The sequence below is a fragment of the Platalea leucorodia genome (assembly GCF_965183815.1).
Source record: "Platalea leucorodia genome assembly, chromosome: 8".
NCBI classification, from domain to species: domain Eukaryota; kingdom Metazoa; phylum Chordata; class Aves; order Pelecaniformes; family Threskiornithidae; genus Platalea; species Platalea leucorodia.
Window position 1 is genome coordinate 20,073,260 of NC_138830.1, and position 25,771 is coordinate 20,099,030.

At 40.4% G+C, this 25,771-nt stretch overlaps 1 protein-coding gene across 1 annotated transcript in view; it reads right to left on the reverse strand.

Annotated features, from left to right (window-relative positions):
- Nucleotides 1-25,771, reverse strand: part of NYAP2 (neuronal tyrosine-phosphorylated phosphoinositide-3-kinase adaptor 2) — a gene marked incomplete at its 3' end in the record, with an annotated part of 138,951 nt that overhangs the window by 78,870 nt on the left and 34,310 nt on the right. The window contains exon 2 of the mRNA XM_082319973.1: nt 1,862-2,160. Coding sequence (XP_082176099.1) covers nt 1,862-2,160 — 299 coding nt within the window. The remainder of the gene's footprint in view (nt 1-1,861; nt 2,161-25,771) is intronic.

A 25,771-nucleotide genomic window follows, 5' to 3' on the forward strand; every position in this document is an offset into this window, starting at 1 on the left:
TTTTAAAATATAGTATTTTTTTAAAGAACTTTAGAGTAACTTAAGAGCTCCTGCTTTTCACCTCAGAGCATATCAGACCAAGAAGCTTGTGCCTTGCATTTTCTTTTTGTGTTAAATGAAAGACTTGAAAGACTTTCTGATATGAGATTTTAAATCTGTCAGTGGAGTTGATGTAACAGTCACTGTAGAGGACAAGCTATGAAAGTAATGGTAAATATCATATGCAAAATAACTACCAACAACAGCATAAATAAATCTACAGTTTTGTTTAGTGTTTATGTTCAACCTTGCAATCGTAAACATACATGCCACCAGTTGAATTATACATTCCTTTGCATCTTTGTTATCACTGATGACTTTTTAAAATCAGATTTGCTTAAAAAGGGTTGTAGCATGAATGTAACTAACAAGTATTTCTGGCCACAACAACAAGCAAAAGGAATACACACTAAGAGCACAACATACTGCATGGGATATGTCCTGGTTTTGGCTGGGATAGAGTTAATTTTCTTCCTAGTAGCTGGTATAGTGCTGTGTTTTAGATTTAGGATGAGAATAATGTTGATAACACACTGATGTTTTAGTTGTTGCTAAGTAGTGCTTACACCAGTCAAGGACTTTTCAGCTGCCCATGCTCTGCCTGGTGCACAAGCTGGGAGGGGGCAGAGCCAGGACAGCTGACCCAGGCTGGCCACGGGGCTATGCCGTACCGTATGGCGTCATGCTCAGCATATAGACTGGGGAGGTTGGCCGGGGGACAGTGATTGCTGCCTGGAGATGGGCTAGGCATTGGTCAGTGGGTGGTGAGCAATTGCATTATGCATCACTTGTTTTGTATATTCTTTTATCATTATCATTATTATCATTATTTTCTCTTCATCTGCTGTCCTATTAAACTGTCTTTATCTCAACCCACGGGTTTTACTTTTTTTTTTCTGATTCTCTCCCCCATCCCACCAGGATGGGGGAGTGAGCGAGTGGCTGTGTGGTGCTTAGTTGCTGACTGGGGTTAAACCACGACAGATGTCAAAACTGATATGTAACATAGCAGTGGGAAAGACCAGCACTGATCAAACCCATTTGTCGCTAAGGGTTCCTTCTTACAGTTCACACTGTGAAGCAGGCTCGTCCTGATCTCTCCTAGCAGGGAGTACAGCTGGTCCTACTGCTGCACAAAATGCATTTCCAGCATGGAAGAAAGGAAGGAGAAGATCCCTATAGCTTTAGCTCATCTTTAGTAGTTCAGAGTAAGGAAGTGATATCCTTATTCAACACATTTGTTTATTTTCTTCTGAATGCTGCATTGGCTGAAATGTAACTGGGAGGAATGGGAAGAGAAAATGTAGTCTCATATGCAAACAGAAGCTTTGGGCAATACATTATATCATCTCGGGTACAATTTTTACTGTTGGATAATATTTCCTTGCTGTAGAGTTTCAGGGCCATGCAGTATTCTTTTTAATAGTGTCTGTCCTTCACTTCTTTGTTGAGGAGGACCCTTTCCAAAGGTGTGGTTTGCACAGTGCTAGTGATATGGTGAGTTGTCCTTGGCTGGTGTGCAGATAACATTGTCCTACATACATCCGATAGCAATCTCTTTTTCCCTTCATTTTGAATGAATTCAACTCATTCCTCAGTAATATAACCAGGCCATATAAGTGGTACAGTTCCGTGAGAAATGTCGAAGGTTGGCAATTACCCACTGGTCCAAAATTTGGAGAACAGTTATCTAGGATACCTGTGCTGGTACTGTTACACAGATGTGGAAACATAAGGTAATTCTTAAATGCAAGATTATCAACTGGATAATCTTAACACTGGGTCACCAAAAAACTTTTTTCCAAAGAATTATAGTGTTTACCTTCAGTCCTGTCCGGTAGTTTCCCACTTTTACTTGTTGTTCCAGTGTTGACTGTTTCAGATGAGGTGCTCAGTTTGGTGTTGGGGTCTCGCTTAGGTTTTGGAGGCGGCTGCTTACGAGAGCTGCTACTTTCGTCATCGGTTCCTCCAACAGAATGAAGAGACTGGGATCTCACCGTAAAGCCACTGGAGCACGGATGTGGCAGTCTGTCCTGAGGAGCAGGCATTGTCATAAATCCCATGCGGAAATGTTTCCCCACGTAGCTTCCTTCATTTCCTCTCACTACTTCTCCACCTATGCTGTAGGAGAAAATACGCATATAAGTAAATGATCCACCTTTGCCTGAACTGTACCTGGAACCAGGGTCTGAGTTCTGCCTGTGATAAGCAGATTGTACTTCTGAATTTGGAAACAAGCAATACTCTTTTCTTAAAACGATGACTACTAGAATAGAGTAGTCTATTTTTCAACATAAGTTGCCAGCAACTGAAATGTAGATACACTGCTATGCATTCACTCAAAATTTTACAAAAAGAAATTGAGAAAAGCTTTCGTTCAGGTTTCATAGCATTGTGACTAGAAATTGTCAACCATTGGAAATCAGAACTGAGTTTTCAGGAGGACGACAGACTGTGAGTAGGGCAAAAAATACTGCTTTAGAAACGCAACATCATGTATTGATCTCCACTCTCCTACGCTCATCTTTGACTACAGACACTCATGTACCTCGGAAAACAAGGCTCTTGGGGTCCGATCAATCATTTCCCTTCAGATTAAAGAATGGTAAGAGAAAGAAATACTCTAAAAATTGCTTGGACATAGGAAACTGAACATTAACATCTCATCAATACCATAAGAGGCTGCAACATGAGCAGCATCAGACCAGTAAGATAAAAGCGTAGGAGATGAAAAGGCTGTGGGACACCAGGAAGAAAATAACTTCCAACCATTCAGAAACACAGGTATGGAAGAAGGAAAGCTCAGTTGCAACAAGTGCTGTCATACCAAGTACTACATTGTACTGTGGATGGCAGGACTGAGAACCTGATATTACTCCTGCTATACTCATGCATGCTTATCAGTTCTGAAAAACAGCTCTTATGGTAAACCTACAGCACATTTCAATTAAGGCAATTCAGTGACTATGCAAAGAAACTCAGCAACACACACAGGTGAACATGGGCCTGTTTGCAAGGAGGTTTGAAATGGTACCACTGTGGGCATGTAGAAACGTCAGTATGAGAACTGTGAAGTCCCAGAAAGCCCTAATTACCCCTTGATTCCCCTTCACACAGTGTGAAGCTCTAAGCAGGGTCAGTCTGCTCCTCTGTAAGTTTCCTATTTGATGTTGCCTTGGGCTGGTGCAGTTTATTTGGTGCTGGAACACATTTTCTTCTTTAAAAGACAAGAACGTTTCTCAGTGGTTCATGTGAAGAGTGAGTAAGGTCACCTCATTCCCTGACACTATCCCCATCTTCATCGTAGGTACTACACAAGCTGTATCAAATTGTCCTAAAAGCATCAGATTGGCACCGTGCAACACACAACTTTGTGCATGATAAAGCAGAACCTTCGTTTCCTTACTACTGTCCTTGCATTTTTCTTTAATTATTTAATTTCTACTAGTGGAGAGGTCCACTTTCCAAATTGGTAACAACTGAACAGGTCTAACTGAACATGTGCCACTCTCCAGGGCCACTGACACCTACCCACACATGTACACACAGACGTATGCCACACATATGCACACACTGGTCCATGTTCATAACCAAGTTATTACCGAATCCTAATTGGCATCAATTCCAGAGGGATTTGCAGCCAGAAAGATCAAAAGGTAGAACTCATTAATTTGAAGATTAATAAAAAACCTGTAGCTAATTTAAATGATTAACTATGCCTCTACTAATCTTTCATAAATTGTTCTGAAAATAATATAATCCTCTGACGCGGGACTACAAAAAGGGCCTGTCACATTATTTAAAGAAGATTACTACCCAAACATGCTGAAGAACGCAGGTGGGGAGTCTGCTTCCTTCCTTAAGTCTGTTGGAGAAATCATGTTTAGCAAATAAAATTTCAGTTCGCCATGTCTCTGACATTAAAATTCTTATCAGGTTACACTATTTAATTTGTGCATTTACTTCACTGCTACATGGAGGTTTTTAAACCACACACTATAGGGCAGATTCTGTTGTGGATGGACTTGCACAAATTCCACTGAGGTGACAGGTTTCACCCTTTTCCTAAGAATACACAGAACTGCATTTATATGAAGCATGTTTTTTTTCAAAACTGCTACATCTTGTATTCCAGAAATAAAAACTTTCAAAATATAAGTCCAGTGTCTAAATGCACTGTCGCATTAAACCATTAAATCATGTCCTTTCTTTTTCCTTCCCTTCCCATAATTTTTTCATTCTTTATTGAATTCCTTTCAACATCACGGACAAAAACCTGTCTCGCCTGCTTCCTATGCTAACTCCAGAATAAACAGCCTATAGCCAGGTCTGAGAGAGGTTGCAGGTACAGATGGGAACAGACCTTGCTGTTCTGCTTCATGGCTGAAGTAGATCTGCTTGCTTTTGTACATCCTCTAATAGACAAAAACAGCAGGATGCCATTTCCCTCTTTTCAGACACATTTAAAATCATAGAAACATAGCATGATAGAACACCAGGTTGGAAGGGACCTCAAGGATCATCTGGTCCAGCCTTTCTAGGCAACAGCACGGTTTAGATGAGATGGCCCAGCACCCTGTCCAGCTGAGTCTTAAAGTGTCCAGTGTAGCAGAGTCAACCACTTCGCTGGGGAGGTTATTCCAATGGTTGACTGTTCTCATTGTGCAAAATTTTCCTCTCGTGTCCAATCAGAATCCCCCCGGGAGTAAAAGAGAGTCCATTTCTCTTTCAGCGTAGGAGACAACCTTCAGGTGATGGTTAGGCACTGTAAACCCCAAGCTGAAGAAGATTAGCCTCTAATTCTTGGACCATGGTCATCAACCAGAATCACAAAAGGCGTAGGTTTGTTACTTACGTTGGTAGCGATTCCTGAGTGTCGGGCAGTGGATGTTCGCTAGCACAGCTTGACTACTAAGTCCAAGCGTAACATTGGGTGGAGTGCCAAGTTCGCATCTCCGTAATACAGACTGAAATCCACCATGGTGCAAACAGAAACGAGTAACTCTAGACTGATACCCAGAGCACAAGTACAAAAGCAGCATGGCAGATTTCAAACGTGGCATCCCCTACCCTCAGGCAGCAGCATGCTGAAGCTCCATTTGGACTTGTGCAACACAGCTTTGCAATGCACAGTGCTGCTGATGTTACGTCATGAAACCAGACAGAATGAAAGGATTTATTTACATACTCCTCCTGCTTGCAACAACAGGAGTTGGCTGGGGCTGGTGTATGTCCCACTACAGCACAACAGGCCAAGAAAGATTTATATGCACCTTGCTGCATAAATGGCTACAGAGACAGCAAGGGAAAATAATTGTGTAGATCTCACTCCATTATTTCTGACAGGAAAGAGCCTGTGCTCCTCATTGTACTGATAATGAGTTCTATCTCATTTCAAAACCGTATTATGTGAGTTGCTGCAAGTATTACACAGTTTATTAATATATATGGAAATACAGATTTGGATTACTCCTCTGGGAAGTTTCAATTTGAACTTGGCCAGGTTCAACTGCTTCTCTGACAAAGAATTATGTACGGCGTTCAAATAACCGTTAAAAACGCAAGACATTTGTCGACAAAGAGAGACATGAATTATATAATAACAAAATTAATCATACGATCACTCACGTTACACACTTACAGCGAAGCTGACTTTGTGCTGAAAATGCACTTTGGCGTTTGCCTAGGTCTGGTGACTGATGCTGCAGTGGATGGGAAAAAGGGCAGTGCAGCGAGGCTGGCTCCAGACACCCTTAAGAAGACTGTTCTGAAGCAGCTCTCCTTTCAGAAACATGTCACAGGGCTTCTCCAAAGCCTACCTAACAAGTCCAGTGTAGACCATCGAGTGCTGCCAGACTACATGCTCTCTCCTTGGGTGCACTGGAAGGTAAGCGAGCTTCCCATCCCTCTCCCTCTTCCACACAGTACTGGAATCATTACAACAAATACCAAAATGGGTGTATCTGCCTTAAATCTGTAATAGTGGATTTCAGCTTTCATTTCCAAGATATGGACGAGAGCTCCAACTGATGGATCTGATGAGCCTTGTTATACCTCCAATACAGGTTTTATCTGTCAGCTGAGATTTCTGAGGTCAGAACTGGGCTAGCATAAAACCACACTGACCTTGCTGTTCCTACCTGCGGTATCAGCCTGCCTGCACGTAAGCTGCAATCATCACAGTCCTGGACACATTACAGCTCAGCTTACTGTGCTCTGCCTGCTCTAGTCTAGGAAGTAGATACTAGAGTATTGACCAAACTACAGCACAGAATAACTGAAAGGTTTACATGTTTGAAGAACTACAGAGGGGAAAGTCTTTTATATTATTCATTTTATTACACATCACAAGAGGGCAAGTTATAGAGGAAGACTAAACATGAAAAATTAACACAGAAAATACTCTAAATGGACAGAGCACGGGCAAGGTAATTTCCACCTTGCTTTGCCATGAGTCGTAACGTTCCTATTGACTAGGAATATATTTTCAAGTTCTTAAATTAGAAAACTAAGAAAAAGAACTTCTCATCACATTGCTGAAAAATACAAGGCAAAGAAAAAGTATCCAGAGACTGCCTGCCTCAATTGGTGTGGCCTTTTTAATTTGCATTGTTCCTACTTAGCATTGCAAATAACACTTTTAATTTGCTGTGAAGTTTCATTACTTGGTCCAGGCAGAAATTGAATTAATTCCTGGAAAACAAATTAATAGTTGTGTGAAAACTTTTGTTTCACTTGGTGTTACTGCTTTAACTATAAACAATGTGGAATATTAAATCCCTCAGTGCAGTTGTAAGGAGTAAGAGAATTCTTGGGAATATCTAAGTCCCACAAAGTCAGAATACCCTAGTGCTACCTTTTATTCCCAGCCATCTATCTACCCTTGTTCTTGGTATTCATCCAGAAATTCTCTTATCAGTTCAGACTTACAATGGATTAGTTTCATGCCTCAGGCACCAAGAACCGCTTGGTAGTTCTCCTCATCTTTGTATTTTTCTTTCTGTGCTCCTTTACATGAGATTTTCTGACTTTTTATCCACAAGTTCAAAACAGGAACTACACCTGATTATGAGACTTGACCTCCTAAGCAGGAGAAAGGGGAAGGTACTCTGCTGGTGACATGGCATCTTTGAAGGTATTTTGCCATTTCTTTGCTGTGATACACCCCAGTCTGGGACCACAGCAGGTCACCGTCCTTCTCTGAGTGTTGAAATTCAAGACAACCAAGAGAAGCCATCTCAGTAGCAGCTGCTCACTCTTCTTGTGCTTGAGGAAGGCAGTCACAGATACCGGTTTGTTAGCTGGCAGAAACTGAGCTGGGAGTTTCTGCAGGCTCCTCTGCAGAAGTGGGGAGAACTATGAATTACAGGGCAAACAATGCACATGGATGGCCAGGCCTCTTCCCTCTGGGGAGCTGCAAGCCCACGCAGTGCTACCCGCCCATGGCATGCATCTGATCCACCAGGGAAGCTGTCTGAGTCAGAGACTGAAAAAAAGAAGTGTCACAAAAAATTAACTGTGATGATGTAGGGAGATTTTTATAAGACCATCATAAAAATGACTAATCATCATCAAAAATACAAAAGTAATAAAAATACTTAACTCAAGGATTGTGTATGAGCTGGCTTGACTGAGCAAACAGCAGTTCATCCCTTGGCGCATGTACTTTTTTTGGGTTAAGAGAATAGGTACTGTTATTTTAACCACTTCATTACTCTTACAGCAATGAACACCCAGCTCCTCTGCTCATATCAAATGTTCTGAGTATAAAGGGCTGAAATGGCTTTGAAATGTCTACTCCCCATCAGAATAAATTATACACACATATACTAAGGATGACACATTTTACTTTGTATCTGAGAAGCACTTTCAAGATTAGCATAAATTATATTTGTAAATTAGAGGTTGGATGCCAAAAAACAGAAGATATACTATTTTTATCCCCCTAAACATGATTTCAGCAGACCATGAAATGTAATACTGAAGAAAGAAGGGCAGGATCACAATCATGGATTCAGGAACTGCACTCTAAGTATGGTTTTACACAAATCTACACCATTTTTATTACAGAAATTAAACATACAAACAAATTACATTTCTATTTTTTTTTTTAATCACACTTCAGAGGTCCCCCTCCTTATTCCCAAGGAATAACATACATGATTTTTTTCTGCATTACTTTTCTGAAAGACTCCAAATGACTCACAATGATCTTACACCAAGACCCAGAGGATAATACTACCATCCTTTTAGATACAGGCTAAAGTATAAATGAATCATGACAAAGGTCAAATTTAGAGTCATTTTGTGCAGCTGGAGGACTATCTAAAGTGAGCAACTGACATGTCTGTGCACAACAAACATCTTGCCTCTGCTTTTGAGGTAGGAGATCACGTGCTGCTTAAGAAGTCAGGCCTCTCAGGACACAGAATACATTAGTGCTATAAAATAAAATTAATTCTTTTATCACACCTGTCAAATCCACAGGCCCAGGGTTTGATCCTGCAAACATGCAATGGGCTGACACTCGCTCTGTGTGTACCTGCATTATCGCACAGCAATAACTAGGAAGCCTTGCAGAAATTGCTTGTCGCTTGTGAATCTGTTCTAAGCAATACCACTTGCAGAGATGTGCCCACGTAGTCTGACACTGGCTTATTTCTAGGAAATCATTTCTTCAAGCCAACCTATACATGTAACAGACCCCTAACAGCACTCTGTGCTGCTGTTGAGAGTCTGGTTCCTGCCATCCATGACAGGACTGAATCTTGCACGGAGAAGATTCTCCAGATCAAACCGAACCACCACATGTTGTGGCTGCACTGTAAGATTAACTGAGTCCCTGGTGAGCAGCCAAAAGACAGCTGTAATGCCTGTGCAGTGCACATGGACGATAAAAGCAACACTAACCAAGACTGTCCACAGCAGGTTTTCCATAAGATGCCAGATAACCTAATTTCAAATGATGATCTGCTATGCTCCACAGTAAACTATTTTTAGAATGCAAAAGGTTGAAAATGCTAGCAATAGTTGGGGTTTTGGAAAAAAAAAATCAAAATCAAAACAAAACCAAAACAAACCCAAAACACTTTATAGGAAACATTGATAAATAAAACTATGTATGCTATTTTTTCAACAAGTCTAACATTAGCTAGACAGCTTGGAAAGGAGTAACTGAGAAGTAAGGACCTTTCTGATCCACAGAGAGCCTAACAAAACTGTATTTCATAAGTTTGTGCAGATACTACTTCTTATTTCCACTGGCATTCCTTCTGTCTTTAGTAGGCTGCCTCTTAAACCGGGGACCAACGACAAGTACGTTGGGCTGAACACCCACGATGGCCTGATGTTGCTTTCCTCAGAGGACCAACACTTGCTACTGTACCTGGGGCACAGGGTCTCCAGTGCTCCAGCCCCACGTATGACTGGCGACTAACTGATGCATATGGAAAGCTTGGGAAGTTGTGAATACAGAGGACACTGAACAGGCAGGAGTGAAGAGCCCTCTGCTTTTACATGACTACAGATATTTTTAATTTTGCATGGGAGATGCACAGCTAAAAGCCAGTAAATGAAAGCTCATATGTTCAGAGTCACCTAGAATTAGACATCGACCATATGCAATGTTTAAACTGAGTGCAAATGCATGTTCGCGTTAATGGAGTGGGGTTTTGCATCCTGTCAAAAAAGGGTGGAGTTAGAACAAGGCTGTGTTTTTGTCACATTCAGTGGAAAACCACATGGCGCAGGCTCCACTCTGCCTGAGCAACTGTGCCTAAGTAAATATTTCAATGACATATAGGAATAAATTATCATATAAAATCATTTTTGTGGATTTTTGTAATAAAATGTTTCTTTGGTTTTGAGTCAAAGAGTTGTAATGGAAGGAAAATCTGTAAAAAGTAAGAAAGTCTTTTCATGGATCAGATGCTGGGAGAAGTTTAAACCTGGACAAATGAATGAAATGTGCCAACACTTTAAGAACAGCGATTTGTAAACCAAGTGCACTGTGCCTGCCGAGATATTACACTGTAACTAACCTTTCCAGATTCAGGCTTATTTCAAACAGTGATTGTACAGATGCTCTTCTGAGTCCCTCGAGCAAACATAACTCTACTTTTAAAATCCAAGCTCAAATACAAGGAAATTAAGGTTTTAAATAAATGCTTCCTATGACCTCCAGCCCCAAAGAGAAAGGAGTTTGATTCTGACCTGGCAGTGAACAGGAAGAAGAAGATTTCATTTTGGTGGAAAACCCCTCACAAATTTCACTTCAGCATGATCCATAGCAAAACATATAGATTTTTTTTGTTCAACCAGTGACCTGAAACTCCAGTTATTCACATAATTCTTCTGATAATATTGTCATTCGTAACTCTCAGTTCAAAATATATTCCCTGGGCTGGCTTGTCTCTCTGTTTTCTTTTATAAATGCCATGTGAGTAGGTAAGAAAGGGAGCGGCACTGCGGGGCGCGCAGAGCCTGGGAGGAAGTCTCAGTAGCACAGCCGCAGCAGGGATGCGACAGGGACGCAGGCTCCGCTGAAGGGACAGTTTTATGCAAATGCTTGTCTTTTGGCAGCTCACCACTCCAGATCTGTTATATTCATACAAGGCAATTTTGCTTCCAGACATCTCAGCACATGGCAAAACTCAGGGATTTGCATTCTCTTGAACAGGCATATATCCAAATATTCCAGGTACAATTTTAGGTACTGCTTTCATAGATATCCAGGGTCAGTTTGTAGTTACTAAAAAAGCATCTGCACATCAGCAATTTAAATGGGACCAAATCCATTTTAATCTACAAATTGTATTTTAAAATTTTTATTTAAGGGGAATGCACAGTGCAAGTTCCTACAGAACAGCACAAGGCCTACTTGGGTATTTTCCCCACTTAGAATGTTTCTGTGTGCTGAACTGGTCTTTGCACAGGAAACAAAAAAAATTATCTTCACCAGAAAATCCTTTTTTGCGGTGGGACAGCCCTGCTGAAGTCCATTAACTTGACTTTACAGCCAGCATTACTAACCGTGTGCTGTTAAGTATACATATTACCATCTCCCTGTTCCTTCTGATTTCTGGAGGGCCGGTTTCAGCTCGTTTGTCATCACCACTTTGTGATCTAACTGGACAGCATGAATATCTGTCTGTGCCTTGCAAAATGAAACAAAGACTCCAAAAAGCAGGCAAAACATTTTTCACAGGTGTGATAAACCCAGAAAACAGGAAAGGGAATCACTCCACACAGACATGTACATTGGTCTCTCTCTCTCCTTCTTCCCTGGACAGTCTCAGTCTGGTAAATAAAACTACACGAAATGCTGTACATCAGTATTGACAGCTCTCAGCGTCAAAGCCTGGAGAGGCTTGTTCACTAAGATACAAAGCCGCTTGGAAAATCTCTCTGCTTATATCACTTTTTTATCCATAGCAAAGTGACCATTATCGCCACAACAGAATATTAATGTGCTTCACACTTAAATTTAGAAATAATAAAAGAACTCTTTCCCTGTCTTGATGGATATCAGTTTCTTAGCCAGAGTTGTCAGAAGCTGGTTATTTGTTCAGAGAAATAAATAAAAAAGAACATTATATTTTCAGAAACACAGTTGATTTAGTATTGCATGTCAGAGCGTGTGAAAAGCAAGTGTAATGGGCATATAGGTGGTTAAGACTTAGTGATTTCAGTCCAGACACTGAAAGAGGCTAGCCAGCAAAAGTATAGCTTGTCCCATACATACATTTTCCTAGAGTGCCAGTTCCACACTCAGGTCTTCCAATACGTTCACTGCGTGTCCATGCATTCCCTTTAGAAATCAAGGTGAATTGTACAAATGCAAAGTACAGAAATTCTTTTCTCCTCTGTATCCGTGCACAGACCTAACGGGCCAGATCCAGTAACTCTAGCAGACTACTAAAAGGTCTCTACATATATGGGAATTTAACACCAGAGACAACCGGCTACTATAAAAGCTGCCAATAAATTGCCAAAGCTGCCAAAATTGAGCACACGCTGATTTTCATCACTCTCAGAATTACTTTTACAAATGGGGATGTTCAGCTAATTATTATTTTTTGGTCACTGCTGTGTTGTTTTGGTTTTGTTTTTTTTTTTTTCTTGCAGGGGTAGCTTTTTGCCAAATAGTTGAGCAAATACTATATCCACAAGCTGTGACACTGAAGGAAGGTGGTACTTAAATGCTCCTTTATTGACATATACTTACATTGCCCAAAGGATCATCACTACAGCCTATGAAGCTGCAGTGAAATGGAATTTTGCTAAAGTAACAGTGAGTATGTTTTCCAAGCTGTGAAAATCTGTGTGAGGATTTTATAGGGAGTTAAAACATTAAAACGAAGAGGAAACACCCTTGTAACCTGCATGCAACGGTTTAATGGTAAATTAAGTGGGGAATGTACTGGTTTAGTTCCCTGCATGAGATGTGATCAGCTCAGTGCTGTTCATCCTGAAAGTGTGTAAACTCCCTTTATTCCTCAGGTCACTCTTTGCAGCTGCCATTCATTGAGTGGCATGTTCAAGTATCTGAGCTTGCAAGAAATAGTGCTTTCTGTGCACTGAGGTGGTAAGCTGTGGCAACCGGAGTTACAGAAAGTCTGGACCTCATTTTACTAAAAGATGACAAACCAAAAATAACGTGTGCTGCTTTTCTTTGCACTAAGAATTACCATTAAAATCTGCAAAGCTGCTGGTAGTAAATTTTAGTGTATGTGCATTTCTAGGTCACTTAAGCCCCTTTGAAGAGTCTTCTAGCTAGAAACCATAACCCTGACAATATGAATTGTTTTTCCATCTCCCAATGCTACATTGCAGGCAGCAGTCTACTTTAAAACAACTTAAGCCAGCAAGGGGCTCAGAGACACCTTGTATGTGTGCTCGAAGCACTGCAGCCCAAATCAGCTAGTCTGCAGACTAGGCAGCACAAAGTGATATCTGTGTGTCTCTAGTAAGAGCAATTCAACTCTGGGTTGGTTTTTTTTTATTTTTTTAAAACAAGAAAATACTGTTGTTCTCTGCTCCAGAATACATGATGCCCCTTTCCCTGCCCTGCTGCCCAGTGCCCACACAGGACACAGAAGCCTGCTGCCAGGTACCCCAGGATTTCAAGTTTTGTAATGCTAAGCCAAAAAAAAAAAAAAAAAATCCTTCAAGATGGTCTCATGATAGAAATCTTAAACCAGAACAGCCTCGACTCAAAACATTTTGGGCCATTATGTATAGTACTGCACCCGGCAGGCTTTCAAGTCCTACAGAGAGCTCATGGCAACATATGTTTTAATAGGCACAGTCATCCACTTAGTAAATGCAGTAAAGGGCTACTGAGTTCTAGGAAGGATGAACAACCGCACTGGACTTCACACGCACACTTCCATGAATTTGCCTGGGAAATGGTTTTCTAAGCTACCTAGAATGGCATGGAGAAATGTTAATGTTTCTGGTGATGACCAGCTCATTATTTTGGTCTCTAGAATCTCTTTGTATTTTATTTTCTACTCAGTGAGAAGTGAAAGATAACAATTGTTAAATAAAGCCTATCAGCACCTAGTTATTTAGCCAGTGGATGCATTGCTTTACAACAAAAGCAGATGATTAGAGGTAAGAAAAGATAGAAGAAGCACAATTACATTACTGCAGATCTAAAAAGTGCCTTCTAGAATCCGTGTGGAGGTAAAGGGTAAAAACAGCATATTTCCCATTGGGGGTTTTGAGTTATATGGTTACCTGTGGTCAGGTTTTCAAGTTTTGCTTTATATCCACGAGCAACAACACGCTCTTAACATGAGAGCCAAGGCTCTTTTGTAATCCTACTGTTGGATTCTGGAAGGGAAAACTAAATACAATCTCAGGATTGTGAGACACTAGAGAAGAAACTTGGGAAATCAAAACTATGGAGTTTTACAGATGTTTGTGAGTGATCCAAGCTGAAGTTTTTAATCCACCCTCAGATATTAAAAGGGAGTTCATACTTCACAGGTGTATCCAGTAAAACCTTTAGGATAGCTTTGATTCAAGACCCAGATCAACGTCAAGAGGGCTCATGAAAGAATAGTGTCAAGGAAAGAAAATATCTCCCAGGGAAAGATTCCCTACTGTGAAAGTGACAAAACTGGGTTGCCTAATAGATGCTAGTCTATAATTCTTGAAATGCAGATAAAAATAAATGCAAATTATAATCTTTCATAATACATATGAGTTATTTATGCATATGCTTATTAATCTGTGTTTATTGCCCTTCAAGCTGAATAGAGAAACAATTAGATCCCTTTTTAGCAGTAGTAGTATGGGGCATGTAGATATATAACTTTGATTTACAGAGTATGACAGGCAATCAATGTGCGTCAGAGAAAGCCCACATCAGCAAAGAGAAATGTTAAAGCCGCATTTGAATTTTCTTTTTTAGAACTGAACAGATGAGTGTTTCCTTCATGTTCTGAACACAATGGGACTGGGAAATAACCTGAATTTCAGGCTAGGATAAAATGGATTGCTTCAAATTACAGGAAAATGAACAGCACTAATTTTATTCCGCACTTTCAGCAGAATCGAGTAGTGCATACCACAAAAAGGAAAGCCAGACATGTCCTTAAGTCTCTTATCAGACCTTTCCACTTGCACACACAAGTAGTATAGGAATGACAGCTAGAAATCAACTATTCTCCTACATTTTTCACTCTCATGACAGAAACATTAAATTTGGCTAGTGAACTGAAAAGTCTATGGATTTTTATTTTTTTTTAAATTATTAAACAAAACAGGAATACAGCCAGGAAATGAAAGACTGAATTCCTGTATTAATACTGATGTACAATGAGAGCAGTTAAAAGATCTCATTTAAAAGACATTGATATTACTTCCACAAAAGGTTTACCTCAGTTGTCAGAATATGAACCAACTACCTATTTCAGCTGGGAAGTGTCTGATTGCAAAGTCATGAAGCTGTCAAAGAGGCAGACTTGTAGGAAGCAAACATCTAAGCTGATCAAATCAGTAGCATCTTGCTTTTGAGACCAGAGGGTCAAATTCAACATAATGTCTCAAGTTTGAAAAAAAAACACTACAAAACTGAGAAACCTGAGCAAGACTACATTCCCCAGTCCCCTCTGTCCCATTATCAGACAGTCCCATCACATCCTTTGTCAAATCCTGGCTTGGACCCTTCCCACTAATACTTGATATGCTTTGTCAGGATGACAGGGTTAGAGCTGGGTATCACACAGTTCTGTTTTCTATGCAAACAAACAAATGTAAACTTTTTTCTTACAAGTCAAGTCACTCAGTGTGAATATAGTGCATATGAATGGCTGGACAAATGACCAAGGCTGTCCCTGGAGAGGAGCACTCTGTGCCCTGCTGCACCTTGTGGCTCCGCAAGGAGGAGAGTGGTCAGATTGGTCTCCGGAGTCACTTGGTCACCTCAGGGCTGCTCTTCTGTCCTGCCTTTTAACTGCAAAGTGCAAGGTAATTGAGAGACAAAACAGAGACTAAATCACGCACAAAAAGTTCTTGAGATTCAAGCTCCCCAAAATTTCCTTTAGAGACAGAGTTATACACACACATATACCTCCCACACATACAGTTTACTCATCCTATGCAGAAAGCTTCAGTCTCAGTGAGTGCTGTTTTCCAAGAACAATGCTCCAATACGTAATTTAATAATTCCATTGGTATTCTTTGGGAATAATGACCATTGTTGATCCTTCTTGTTTTGCTGCATTTTCTATTTTTTTGCTAGCTTCTATTCCTAATGTGTTTTATTACTATTCTGGTCCTTGCCAAGTCTGTCTGTTACCTGCTCATTAGAACTTCTGTGGCAGAAAATGTTCCTGCAAGAAACTAATTCTAGTACCTTTCAATTTATTTTCAGGCTGAGTGAGTCTATAAACTCAGATTATTATTAAGGTGAGCTTGCAGTGATGTGTTCGATAGACTCTGAATTTTGTTGTATTAAGGCAAAGGGAAATTCATCTACATAGCTTTATACTTCTTATATACTTCCCTATACTTCTTATACTTAATTCATGTATATAACTTTATACTTGGACGGCTGAACAAAAAATAAGTAATTATAGACCAAAGAAGCTTGCCTCTACTGGGGTTTAAAGTGACTAGCGGGTCCATAGGGAAAACTTAGAGAGTTTCTTTGTTAGACATAGGAGAGGGATATATGGCAACTAGCAATACAAACTTGTTGGGATGACTCTTTCACAATGGAAACCCACTTTGGGATTCTCCAAAGCAACGTTAAAATTTCCAAGAGCAGGCGTACACATGCTCTTAGTTAATATTGCTAATAAAACCACTAAGTAGCTCAGTGAGTTGAACCTACAGCAAGCTCCAGCAACACAGAGTTTTTATATGCAATTTGAGGGCTCCGTTCCCTACAGAATGATTGTAGAGTTCTTATTCCACTGCAGTTACGACTATAAAATATTAGCAATGTTAAGTAAATTACAAGAGATTACATGAGAAAGGCCTTCCATCAGTTAACAGCTGGGCCTCCAAGCTATCCACAACAGGCCTTATTGCTTGTCTCCACTTTTTTTTAAAAATCATATTAAAGTTGTTTACTAACACTTGAACTAAATAAAGAAAAAGAAAAAAAAAAAGAAACAAAACTCAGTTTAAATAATCAGAGCTAAAAGGTTTACAGCATGCATTTTCCCCAATTTATTATTAAAAACAGCAGCAAAAATTGACTGTGATTTTGCAAGGCCAGGAGAAAATTAAGCAATGTCTCATCTATGACTTCCAACTAAATTTTAAGCACTCTGGGGCTTTTAATATAAATGGCAATTTTATTGCTGGCATTAGAGATGTAGTCATCCTGATCTCCAAAAATGCCTGCCACTTTCTGGGCAGTTCTGTGAAATACTTGTACATTATTAACCACAGGACAGGTCATCTCAGACACAGAGCAATTACATGACTGTTGCAGAAGCATGCGTTCTCTTTGGGTACCAAACTTCAAAGCCACAGGCCAACAGAGGATCCGAACTGAGAGAAGCAGACTAAGCCACTGGCCAGCTACCCCTACTGAAACAAGGTGGCCTCAATGCCCTCTTTCCCCTTCCCCTGCATTTATTTTATCTACACCATCTCCTGGGTAGGAACAGTGGGCCTGTGTCCAGCAGGCAGTACCATCACAGCCAGACTTGGTCCCCAGGAGGCTCTTGTCTCCCCAAGAGCCGGAACAGCTCAGAAGCATCTCGTCAGACTAGCAAGCCTGTGCAGAGGGAGCCTGGCTCTACCCCAGTCATGCCTTAATGAGAAGATCATCTGCCTTGTTACAAAAGACACCAAATAAAAGCATGTATTTAGGACTCATACTGTCATGAGGGGGAAAACTGCTACTAAGTATTAGCTTATCACTAGGTATCCAACCAATTTCACAGAAGACTAGCAGCATCTCGTTCGGTTTAGGAATATAAACTTTCTCTGTTCAGTCCATTTATAAAATGTGAGAAGGCAGCAGGAAACCTCAAGATTCACGAGGACTTCCTGTAGAGAAACATCCACTGCTTGCTCTCTCATTTCTCTCAGCCTTTGATTTTAGTCTCATCTTTTCACAGTCCTTTCTTCTCATTTCTGGATGCCCCCTGTACTGCAGGGCCACCAATCGCCCTGTGCACTCCGTGTTACACACTGAGGGAACTTCTGTGCAAGTGTCCAGCACCACCACAGCTGTAGCCAGCTGTATGCCTGTTCAGACTGTTGTCTGTAAAGCTGACAACGCTTTACAACAGTTGATCTTAATCTAGGGACAAGGGGAAAGAAGAGCATGAAGAACACCAGGGAAAGCAGGGACCACCCTTGAGTCTACACAGATAGATGCAGTTTGTTTTGACAAAGAGGAGCTAGGCCTACACATGGAGCTGCACGGCAGGAGGATGGCAAGGACTTCAGAAGACTCACTGAGAAAGTGGGGTCCAGTCTGTACAGCTGTCTTGTATAGTTATATAGTCTCACAGACTTACAGTACCTGAGCATCTCCTCATCATTTACTTATCTCTGTGGGATAACTGCTATTGCCCCATTTCGAAGGCTGGAAGATGACACAGAACATACAGCCAAGCAAAAACCTGAATCCACGTCCCCTAATTCCCAGGCTGCAATCTCAAACCCAGAACCACCCTTCCCTTCTGTCACACTTCTGCTTTTCTCTAAGTGGTTAGAATTTCACCTCTGAAATACACAACAAATACTGGTCTGAATGCAGTGCAGCATGCCAGAAGACAGCCCCAGAGCCTTCAGAGAGGAGGGCATCGCAAGCCATCACAGATCACTTTATTTCAGGAAGAAGCTATTGACACTACGAAGGCCCCCCAACTCACTCCCTTTTGACACAATTGACAATGGCAGTCTCTCAGGAGAAGGCCAAGCCTCTGGCCTGAGAGCACAGAAGGGGTTTGCAGTGAGGCCTCAGACCTGGAAAGCAAGGGCAGAATGTGCTCTTGGCTTATCTACAGCTGTCATTTCATTCTTTCCCATGTTGCTTTCCAAAGTTCCCCAGCACACTGGCAGGAGAAGCAAAAGTCTGATGATGTGTAAAATACAAGCTATATACAAAAAGGATAAAATAAAATACCTCATGTTGTCGATACAATACAGCCCTTGGCCAGCGACCTGCGAATGGATTTGACTATTTGGGCAATCCGCTCCTGACAAAAGACATGACAGACAAAAATGCAAGAGTGTGTCCAGTACACGTCGTGAAGTACCAAGGCTGAAGGGACCAGTAGCAACTGGAGAAAGACAGAGGGAAGTTATTTTGCCTTTCAGAAGGCAGATAAGCAGGAAGAAGAGTACAATGAGAAAGAAAGGGGGAAGTCCTGCCCTGAGCATGCTAAGATGCTTCATGGATGGATGCATAGTTGGTGCACTGCAGATACACTTACACATAATAAACCTGAATTCATTAATACTAAATATTTACGCTCAGCTTGTAACTGGTCCAAAAAAGCAATTATGATACATCATGTTGACGGAGACTATAAAGCCATTAAAACTTGGATCACTCACACAAGATACTGTGTCAATGCACAGTTAACAATAACATCCCTAGTACAGTACATTTAGATGGGACAGTCCAATGCTTTCTAATAAAGCAATGCAAAATCTATGTTTTGCTGTGTCACACATCCTACAATGAGATCCCTTTAACTGAAAATATGCTACAGTGAAAGCCATGAATATGATTTCAGTTGCCCATTAAATTTAGCATAGTTTATCTGGTAAACTCAGAGGGAGCTCTTGGGACTGTACTTTGGCTGTAATATTTTCCCAGCAGCCTAACATATCATTCATGGAGGACATAAAACATAGAGATAAGCTGGTAGCAACAGCACCTTGAGCCTCATGATGGCAGGTGAAGAGAAGCCGTGAAGAGAAGCAGGTGAAGTGGAGATAGTAAAAGATTTTGAAATTACCAATAGCTACTTTAAAAACATGTGGCCTAAAATGCAGTCCAAATACACTGCAGGGAAATTGAAATACAAGCCGATGACATACAGAGGTTTTTGGGGAAGTAGCTGTCCAGTTTGGCATTGGGAATACATTACTACAACAACATGACCTACACAAGTCATGAGCATCCCCTCATTCCATTTACTCTTCTCTTTGGATAACGCTGTATATAAACACATGGTGCCACTGGTAAAACATCAGCTGCCAAGATAAATGGTAAAAGACATAGCATTAAATCAGCCATTTCCAGGGCCCAGATCCAAAGACACTAATCCTTTCATCAGGATTCAAACTGGCAATGTTCCATATAGGAGGACATTTGTTCTCTCTCTGGACTGGATATAAAACCCATCTGTTGAAGAGAGCAAAATCTCTTCTACTCTCAACTCCACTACTGAGTAAAAGCGCAAAACCATGTTTGCCTTTTGTGTGTCTCCAGAATCACCAAAGTGACCACGAGTACAATGACAATCCAATGACACTATTTGAGTAGGTGTTATAATGCTCAGGTCCAACTCAGATATAAGATTTTGCATTGTATTTTGTAAAGCCCATTGATGGTACAGGAGCATGCAACACGTTTGATCTACACCAGAATCAAATGTACTTACCTACTGTGTTTTGATACAGGCCCACCTTTGCACATGACTCGACAAGAGTCTTGAATTCACAAATGGATCCAAAGTTTGGATTTAGATCTGCTGACATGGCTCTCATTGCTGGCACAGCAATGGTATACTTCAAAATTTGCCTTTGTTTGGATCAGGGAAATCATGCCAGTGTTTTAGATACCATATCGTGTAACTGCTGAGTTTTTTGTGGTGACCTTCATTCCTTCACAAAACTCTCACCCACAGCAAGCAGCTTTCCAAAACAACAATTGCCATTTTCACATAGAAAGATGATCTGATTATTTAAGTCGAATGACATGTAAAATGAGTTAGAACTACTGTAGAAGATTCAGTCAATGATCATTTCCTTGAATTCCAGTTTTGCCATTCTGTTTATTCTTGAGGCTGAGCCTGAGAACTTATATCCATGCACAGATCAAATTGTATGTTGCTACTTTGGGCAACCACACACTGTAAATGTCATTGTATGTATCAATCAATAAAGATGTCTTATGTATTTCTCTGCTTGATTCCTGTGCACCAGGATGTTTACAAGATGGCCAAAGTCAAATAAATCATTATTTTCTGTGGTAGGAATAAATGTCTGGCCATTAACTTGGACATTCTATTTTACCCTAAAAACATGGGATAGGAGTGTGATACTGCCACTGAGAATAAACAAGAAGTAGGAGTATTTCAGTGATTCAAAGAAAAATCACAGTTCCAGTTTCCTTAGATATAGAAGGCCCAAGGAAGTATTAAATTAAATGTTAAAATTAACATCTACATTCTTTCTCAGGTAATTTATTTAATTACTATAAAGAAATTTCTCCAATTCTGTGTTGGCCATGTTATGCAATAAATGAAGAACCTCATCCTGTAGATTCCTATATATACAAGCAGAGTATTTTCAAGGCCAGTTCTTTTCTACTAGTATGTGTTTATGCATCTCATAATGTGTGAAATATGGTTCAGGCAAATTCAGTCTGAAAATCAAGTCATTTTTGCTATATTTACTTGCCATGTTGAGATGGAAAGTTTTTGGATATCAACTACGTTTTAAACAACATAGTTTTCTATACCTTATAAATAAAACTAAGTCTTGATAAGCTGTGTTCTAGCAACTTCTAAGGAGAAAACTACTTTCTAGAAGCATGATATAAAATATTACTTAGCAGAAACCATCAAGCAACTGTCTATTTTCCCAACGCTTTACAAAGCACTTTTTTGGACAATACATAAAAAGAAGTACCTAGTCTAACATCATGCATTGGTAGAACTCATGTTGCTAGGGTATGGTGTAAAAAGCATCAAAATCCACAACCGTTATAACTTTCTATCCATCAGTTTCAGCTCAGAAGAGTCATGGAAATATGTTAGAAGAATGTTCTTTACTCTTTTTTCCAAGTCAAGTAATCCCTGTCTTTTCAGTTTTTCCTCATGTTGCTGTCTAGATGGAGTTACCTTGTCAACAAAGTGTCATAATATTTCTTCAAAGTACTTAAAAATACTTTCTAAATGTGTTCTTTTAGGATAGATTAAAACACAATAAGCCATTCCAGTGCCTTCGAAAAATTAGAAGTAGCTTAAACCTCCCCAAATATTGATTTAGCTGCTAGAACAAAATAACTCTTTTGGGTAACCCTAATAAAGGATTTAAAATACTTACTAAACATGTATGATCTACTGGGTAAACACAACTGCGAAGAATCCATTTCAGTCTCTCAAGCAACACTTTGCATATTTTATAACTTTCCAGGGAAAACTTTCAGAAGTTCAGTAGTTTATTACGTATTTATTATTGAACTATACCTAGGGACCCAATTTAAACCTACATCATGTGAGAAGGAATCAGGATTGCTATCCCTTCCCAAGCCTCTACTGTGTTTGTCCTGGATCTGAGCACCATGAACGTGAGCACCTTGCACCAATGATGCATTCTACCTCCGAGTTCAACAGCACTAGGATTTTACTCTCTGAATTAAACCTGAAATTTGGCTTCCACTGTGGGCTTCCCTTGCTGCTCTTGCTTAGGACAGAGAGTTACCAATTAAATATTTCCTCATAAGTGAGAAGAAACTGGGGAATAATAATGTTCCTGGTAATGTTGGCTAAACAAGTATAAGCAGGGTGTGCCTTCAGATCAGCCCTGCCTGCAAGTGCAGGGTACCAATATGCCGCAAGCCAGATCCAGGCCACTGGGTTTTAAATGCTTCCTAGTGCTACTGCACATACAGCACTTTAACTATCTCTATTTCAAGGTCAACCTGAAGAGCTGTTGGCCCAGGGATGGGCAGAAGCTGCGTGATCTTGGTTTGAAGCATCCATATTACTGCTGGCCTGAGTTGGTCAGGAAAAAGACTACATTAGTAGAATATGATCTAAGTACAAGACTATTTATTCTGCTTCTATACTACATTGCTGAGCGAGCTTCACAGCACAAATTTAAAAACAGCTTAGTGGGAGCAACAAATCCTCTTCAATAACTATTAATCACCTCACGATTCTCACAGTGGGTATTAACCATCATGAGGCCTTCCCACTGAAGGACTAATAGCAAATCAGTGCAAGGCTGGGCTCTTACCGCTCTCCATCTAGCTGGAACTCTCTTCCTCATCCCATTCCCTCAAGGCAAGTGGGTTCTAACTTGGGGTGAAAACCAAATTCAGCTGGCACTATGAAGTGACCATCCTCCTCATGTCTGATTCCACAGCAGAGTCCAACCGTCTTGTAAAGCCCAGCATATCAATATGAGGTCTGATTGCATACTGCAGTGATTAGGGAGGGGATACATCTCATTTAGCCATCTCCAACAGGAAGGTAAGGAGCAATAACTCACTCAAGCCTGCAAACACAAGCCACAGCCCTCATCTTGCTTTTGGACAAAGGAGACCCCTTCCTTCCAGTCTGCACAATACGAGACCCAGGAGAACTAGCCAGTGAGCAACATCAATGAGACAAGCCAAACAGAGAGAATGGATCTCCAAGGAATGACAAAAGTACTTGCTCCATATGAGCAACTACATTTTGCAAGTTAAAATGCTCTGAAGGAGTTGGGAGCCAGTCAGGGAGCAGCATTCAGCGCAGCCTGGGAAAGTGATGAAGCAAAAGGGGCTGCCGAGCTGCTGCAGTAGTGCATGGGACTGCCTCTGTAAGGGGAAGGGCTGATAGCATCCTTATACTTTTTACTCATTAGACTAGAAAAGGAATTTTGCTTTATAACTAGAGGAAATACTTTTGGATCTATGAATAGCCACCAACTTTCTGGGATGCAGCAATACATGCTTTGAGCCTTGTCTTCTGCCCAGTCTGAGGCCCTCATGCAACCCAGCCACTTTGCAGGAAAGTCCCAGGGGTGGGGAGACGACCCACTTTAGGAGACGGCTCATCTGATGAAATAGGAGTTTCCTGTTAGGAGATCAGGACTTTCCTAGCTCCTTCTCCTCACACCAGTCTCCAGGGGAATGATGTGCCCAATTACTGACTTTTCAAACACTAGAACAATTCCCCTGTCCTTCATAAAGTATCTCTCACTGACCGGCATATAACCTCAGGTAATTAGGTAGATTCCTAGATGGCAAATACCCAAGATTAGTCTTTAATCTCAAGGGAAAGAATAGCGACAGAGCTTTTAAAAGATTTTCAGGTAATTCACAGAGACATTACATCCCTCATTACAGTCATCTTAAATGCAGCAGAATTGACTGAGTTGGAGTTTCTGGAATGAAATGAGATACAACCTAAAGCACACTGAACAGTCCTTTCCTGGGCATCTCCCCTGTTTCCTACTCAACCTCCTCAGACAGGTGATAAATGCATTCTCTCCATTTATTGGATCATATTTCAAACACAAATGTATGTGTCACTATACATCTGTGCACTCCCTAGATGGCCTCTCGAGATTATGCTAATGGGGCTGCAGCAGGACAGAACCAGGCTCAAGTCCCCATAAAGCATAACTCAGGACAGCAAGGGAGGCTGGTATTCATTCAGGACCCATATGGAAAAGAAATGATCCATTTCTTCAGAAGACCTCTCTAATTTAATTCTCAGCTAAACAGCAAAGCAGTTTCTATTCTTACCTGACCTAAGAGATCCTGGGGTGAGCAAATCCCTGAGTAAATGTCTGAGGTAACAGGGTACATTCACCCTGATCTGGGATCGGTTCAGACCTGGTTCTATGTAGCACTAAACATTAGACAATACTCCCAGACAACAAGATGCAAAGTGGGATGTGGTCATACCATGAAACTAATATGCTGCCCTGCTAAATCAGCCCAGTTAAAGTCACTATTACGTCTTTTCTACTGCAACTGCCCTTAAAGGTCCCACATGGGGACCCAATACTCATCCTTACAGACCATGAAAAAGCAAGAACCCAGAGCTAGTCATGAACCCAGGAGACCAGCTACTGATAGCCCCTGAGTTCTGAATTAAAAATCCTCAAAAGAAATTGTTTATAAACTATTTAGCAGCTCAGGAATTAGCTACAGAATTATCCAAACAGTTATAACAAATTTATAAACATATGAATAAAATCATAAGCCCCCTTAAGCAATTTATAAAGAAGAAAAATAACATGTCAATTATTTGCTGTAAAAAAATACTTCTATTTTAGCTTCTACTTACGTAGCTGCAAAAATAAACAGTTTGCAACCATGTTGTTTTGGCATAACCACATCTGAATTTAATTCTTAACAAAAAGCAGTTATGATTTTTGAAGTTCACTTTCATTTCAGATAAACAAAGAATTTTTTTTTTTTTTTTTTTTTTTTTGGTCTTTACACTTATAAAGTACAGGGCTTGGACCTTAGCGAGAATAGCCTACAGCATAGGAAGTCTGGACTGGAGGAGTTGCAGAAGTGCCTCTGGAGGTCCTGGGCAGATCACTAGGAGTCAGTGAGAGACAACTCTGGAGTCAAAAATTCCTGCTTATCAAGGATGAGATCTTGCAAGTTCACTAAATGTGACCTATTTCAAAGTTCAACAAGGTTCAGATAAAAATCTAAACTTTGTCTTGATTGTGAAGACACGGAGTAAAATACTCTATCCAAACCAATTTCACATCTGGTTAAATCTAGTTTTGGGGCTCAACCCTCAAAAGGTTATTCTAGAAAACTCTTGGGACATAAGTACAAAGCTGAGGCAGTATTATAGGATTGAGTGTTTTGATGAACATGGAGATTGGGAAAATGTATGGGGAACAGCTGAGAAATTACATCGAGAAGTAGTGAGCTTCACTTCAGGAAAAGACAGACAGATAATTGATTTCAAAGGGAAACAGACAGAATGGTAAAATGAACTACGTGGGGAAACCTCAGAGGACCTGAATTACTTTAAACACGTATGACTCAGTATCACTCGTCATGCAGATCAACTCTAATACTTTAGCCATACAAATTGAACAATTCCAGCTAATATAAAAAGGAGTCCATTAATTCTCTATGCATATTCATATGTAAAATAGATACGAGTATATAGTTATTTTTCAGAGTATGGTCAGACCTATACATCTTACATCTACATAGCTGCTAAAATTTCTATGCTTTAGATATGCAGCAGGAAACGTGGACTGATTTTACTTAATCAAATAAAAAAAAAGTTTGAACTGCTTTCTTATTTAGCTAACAGCATAT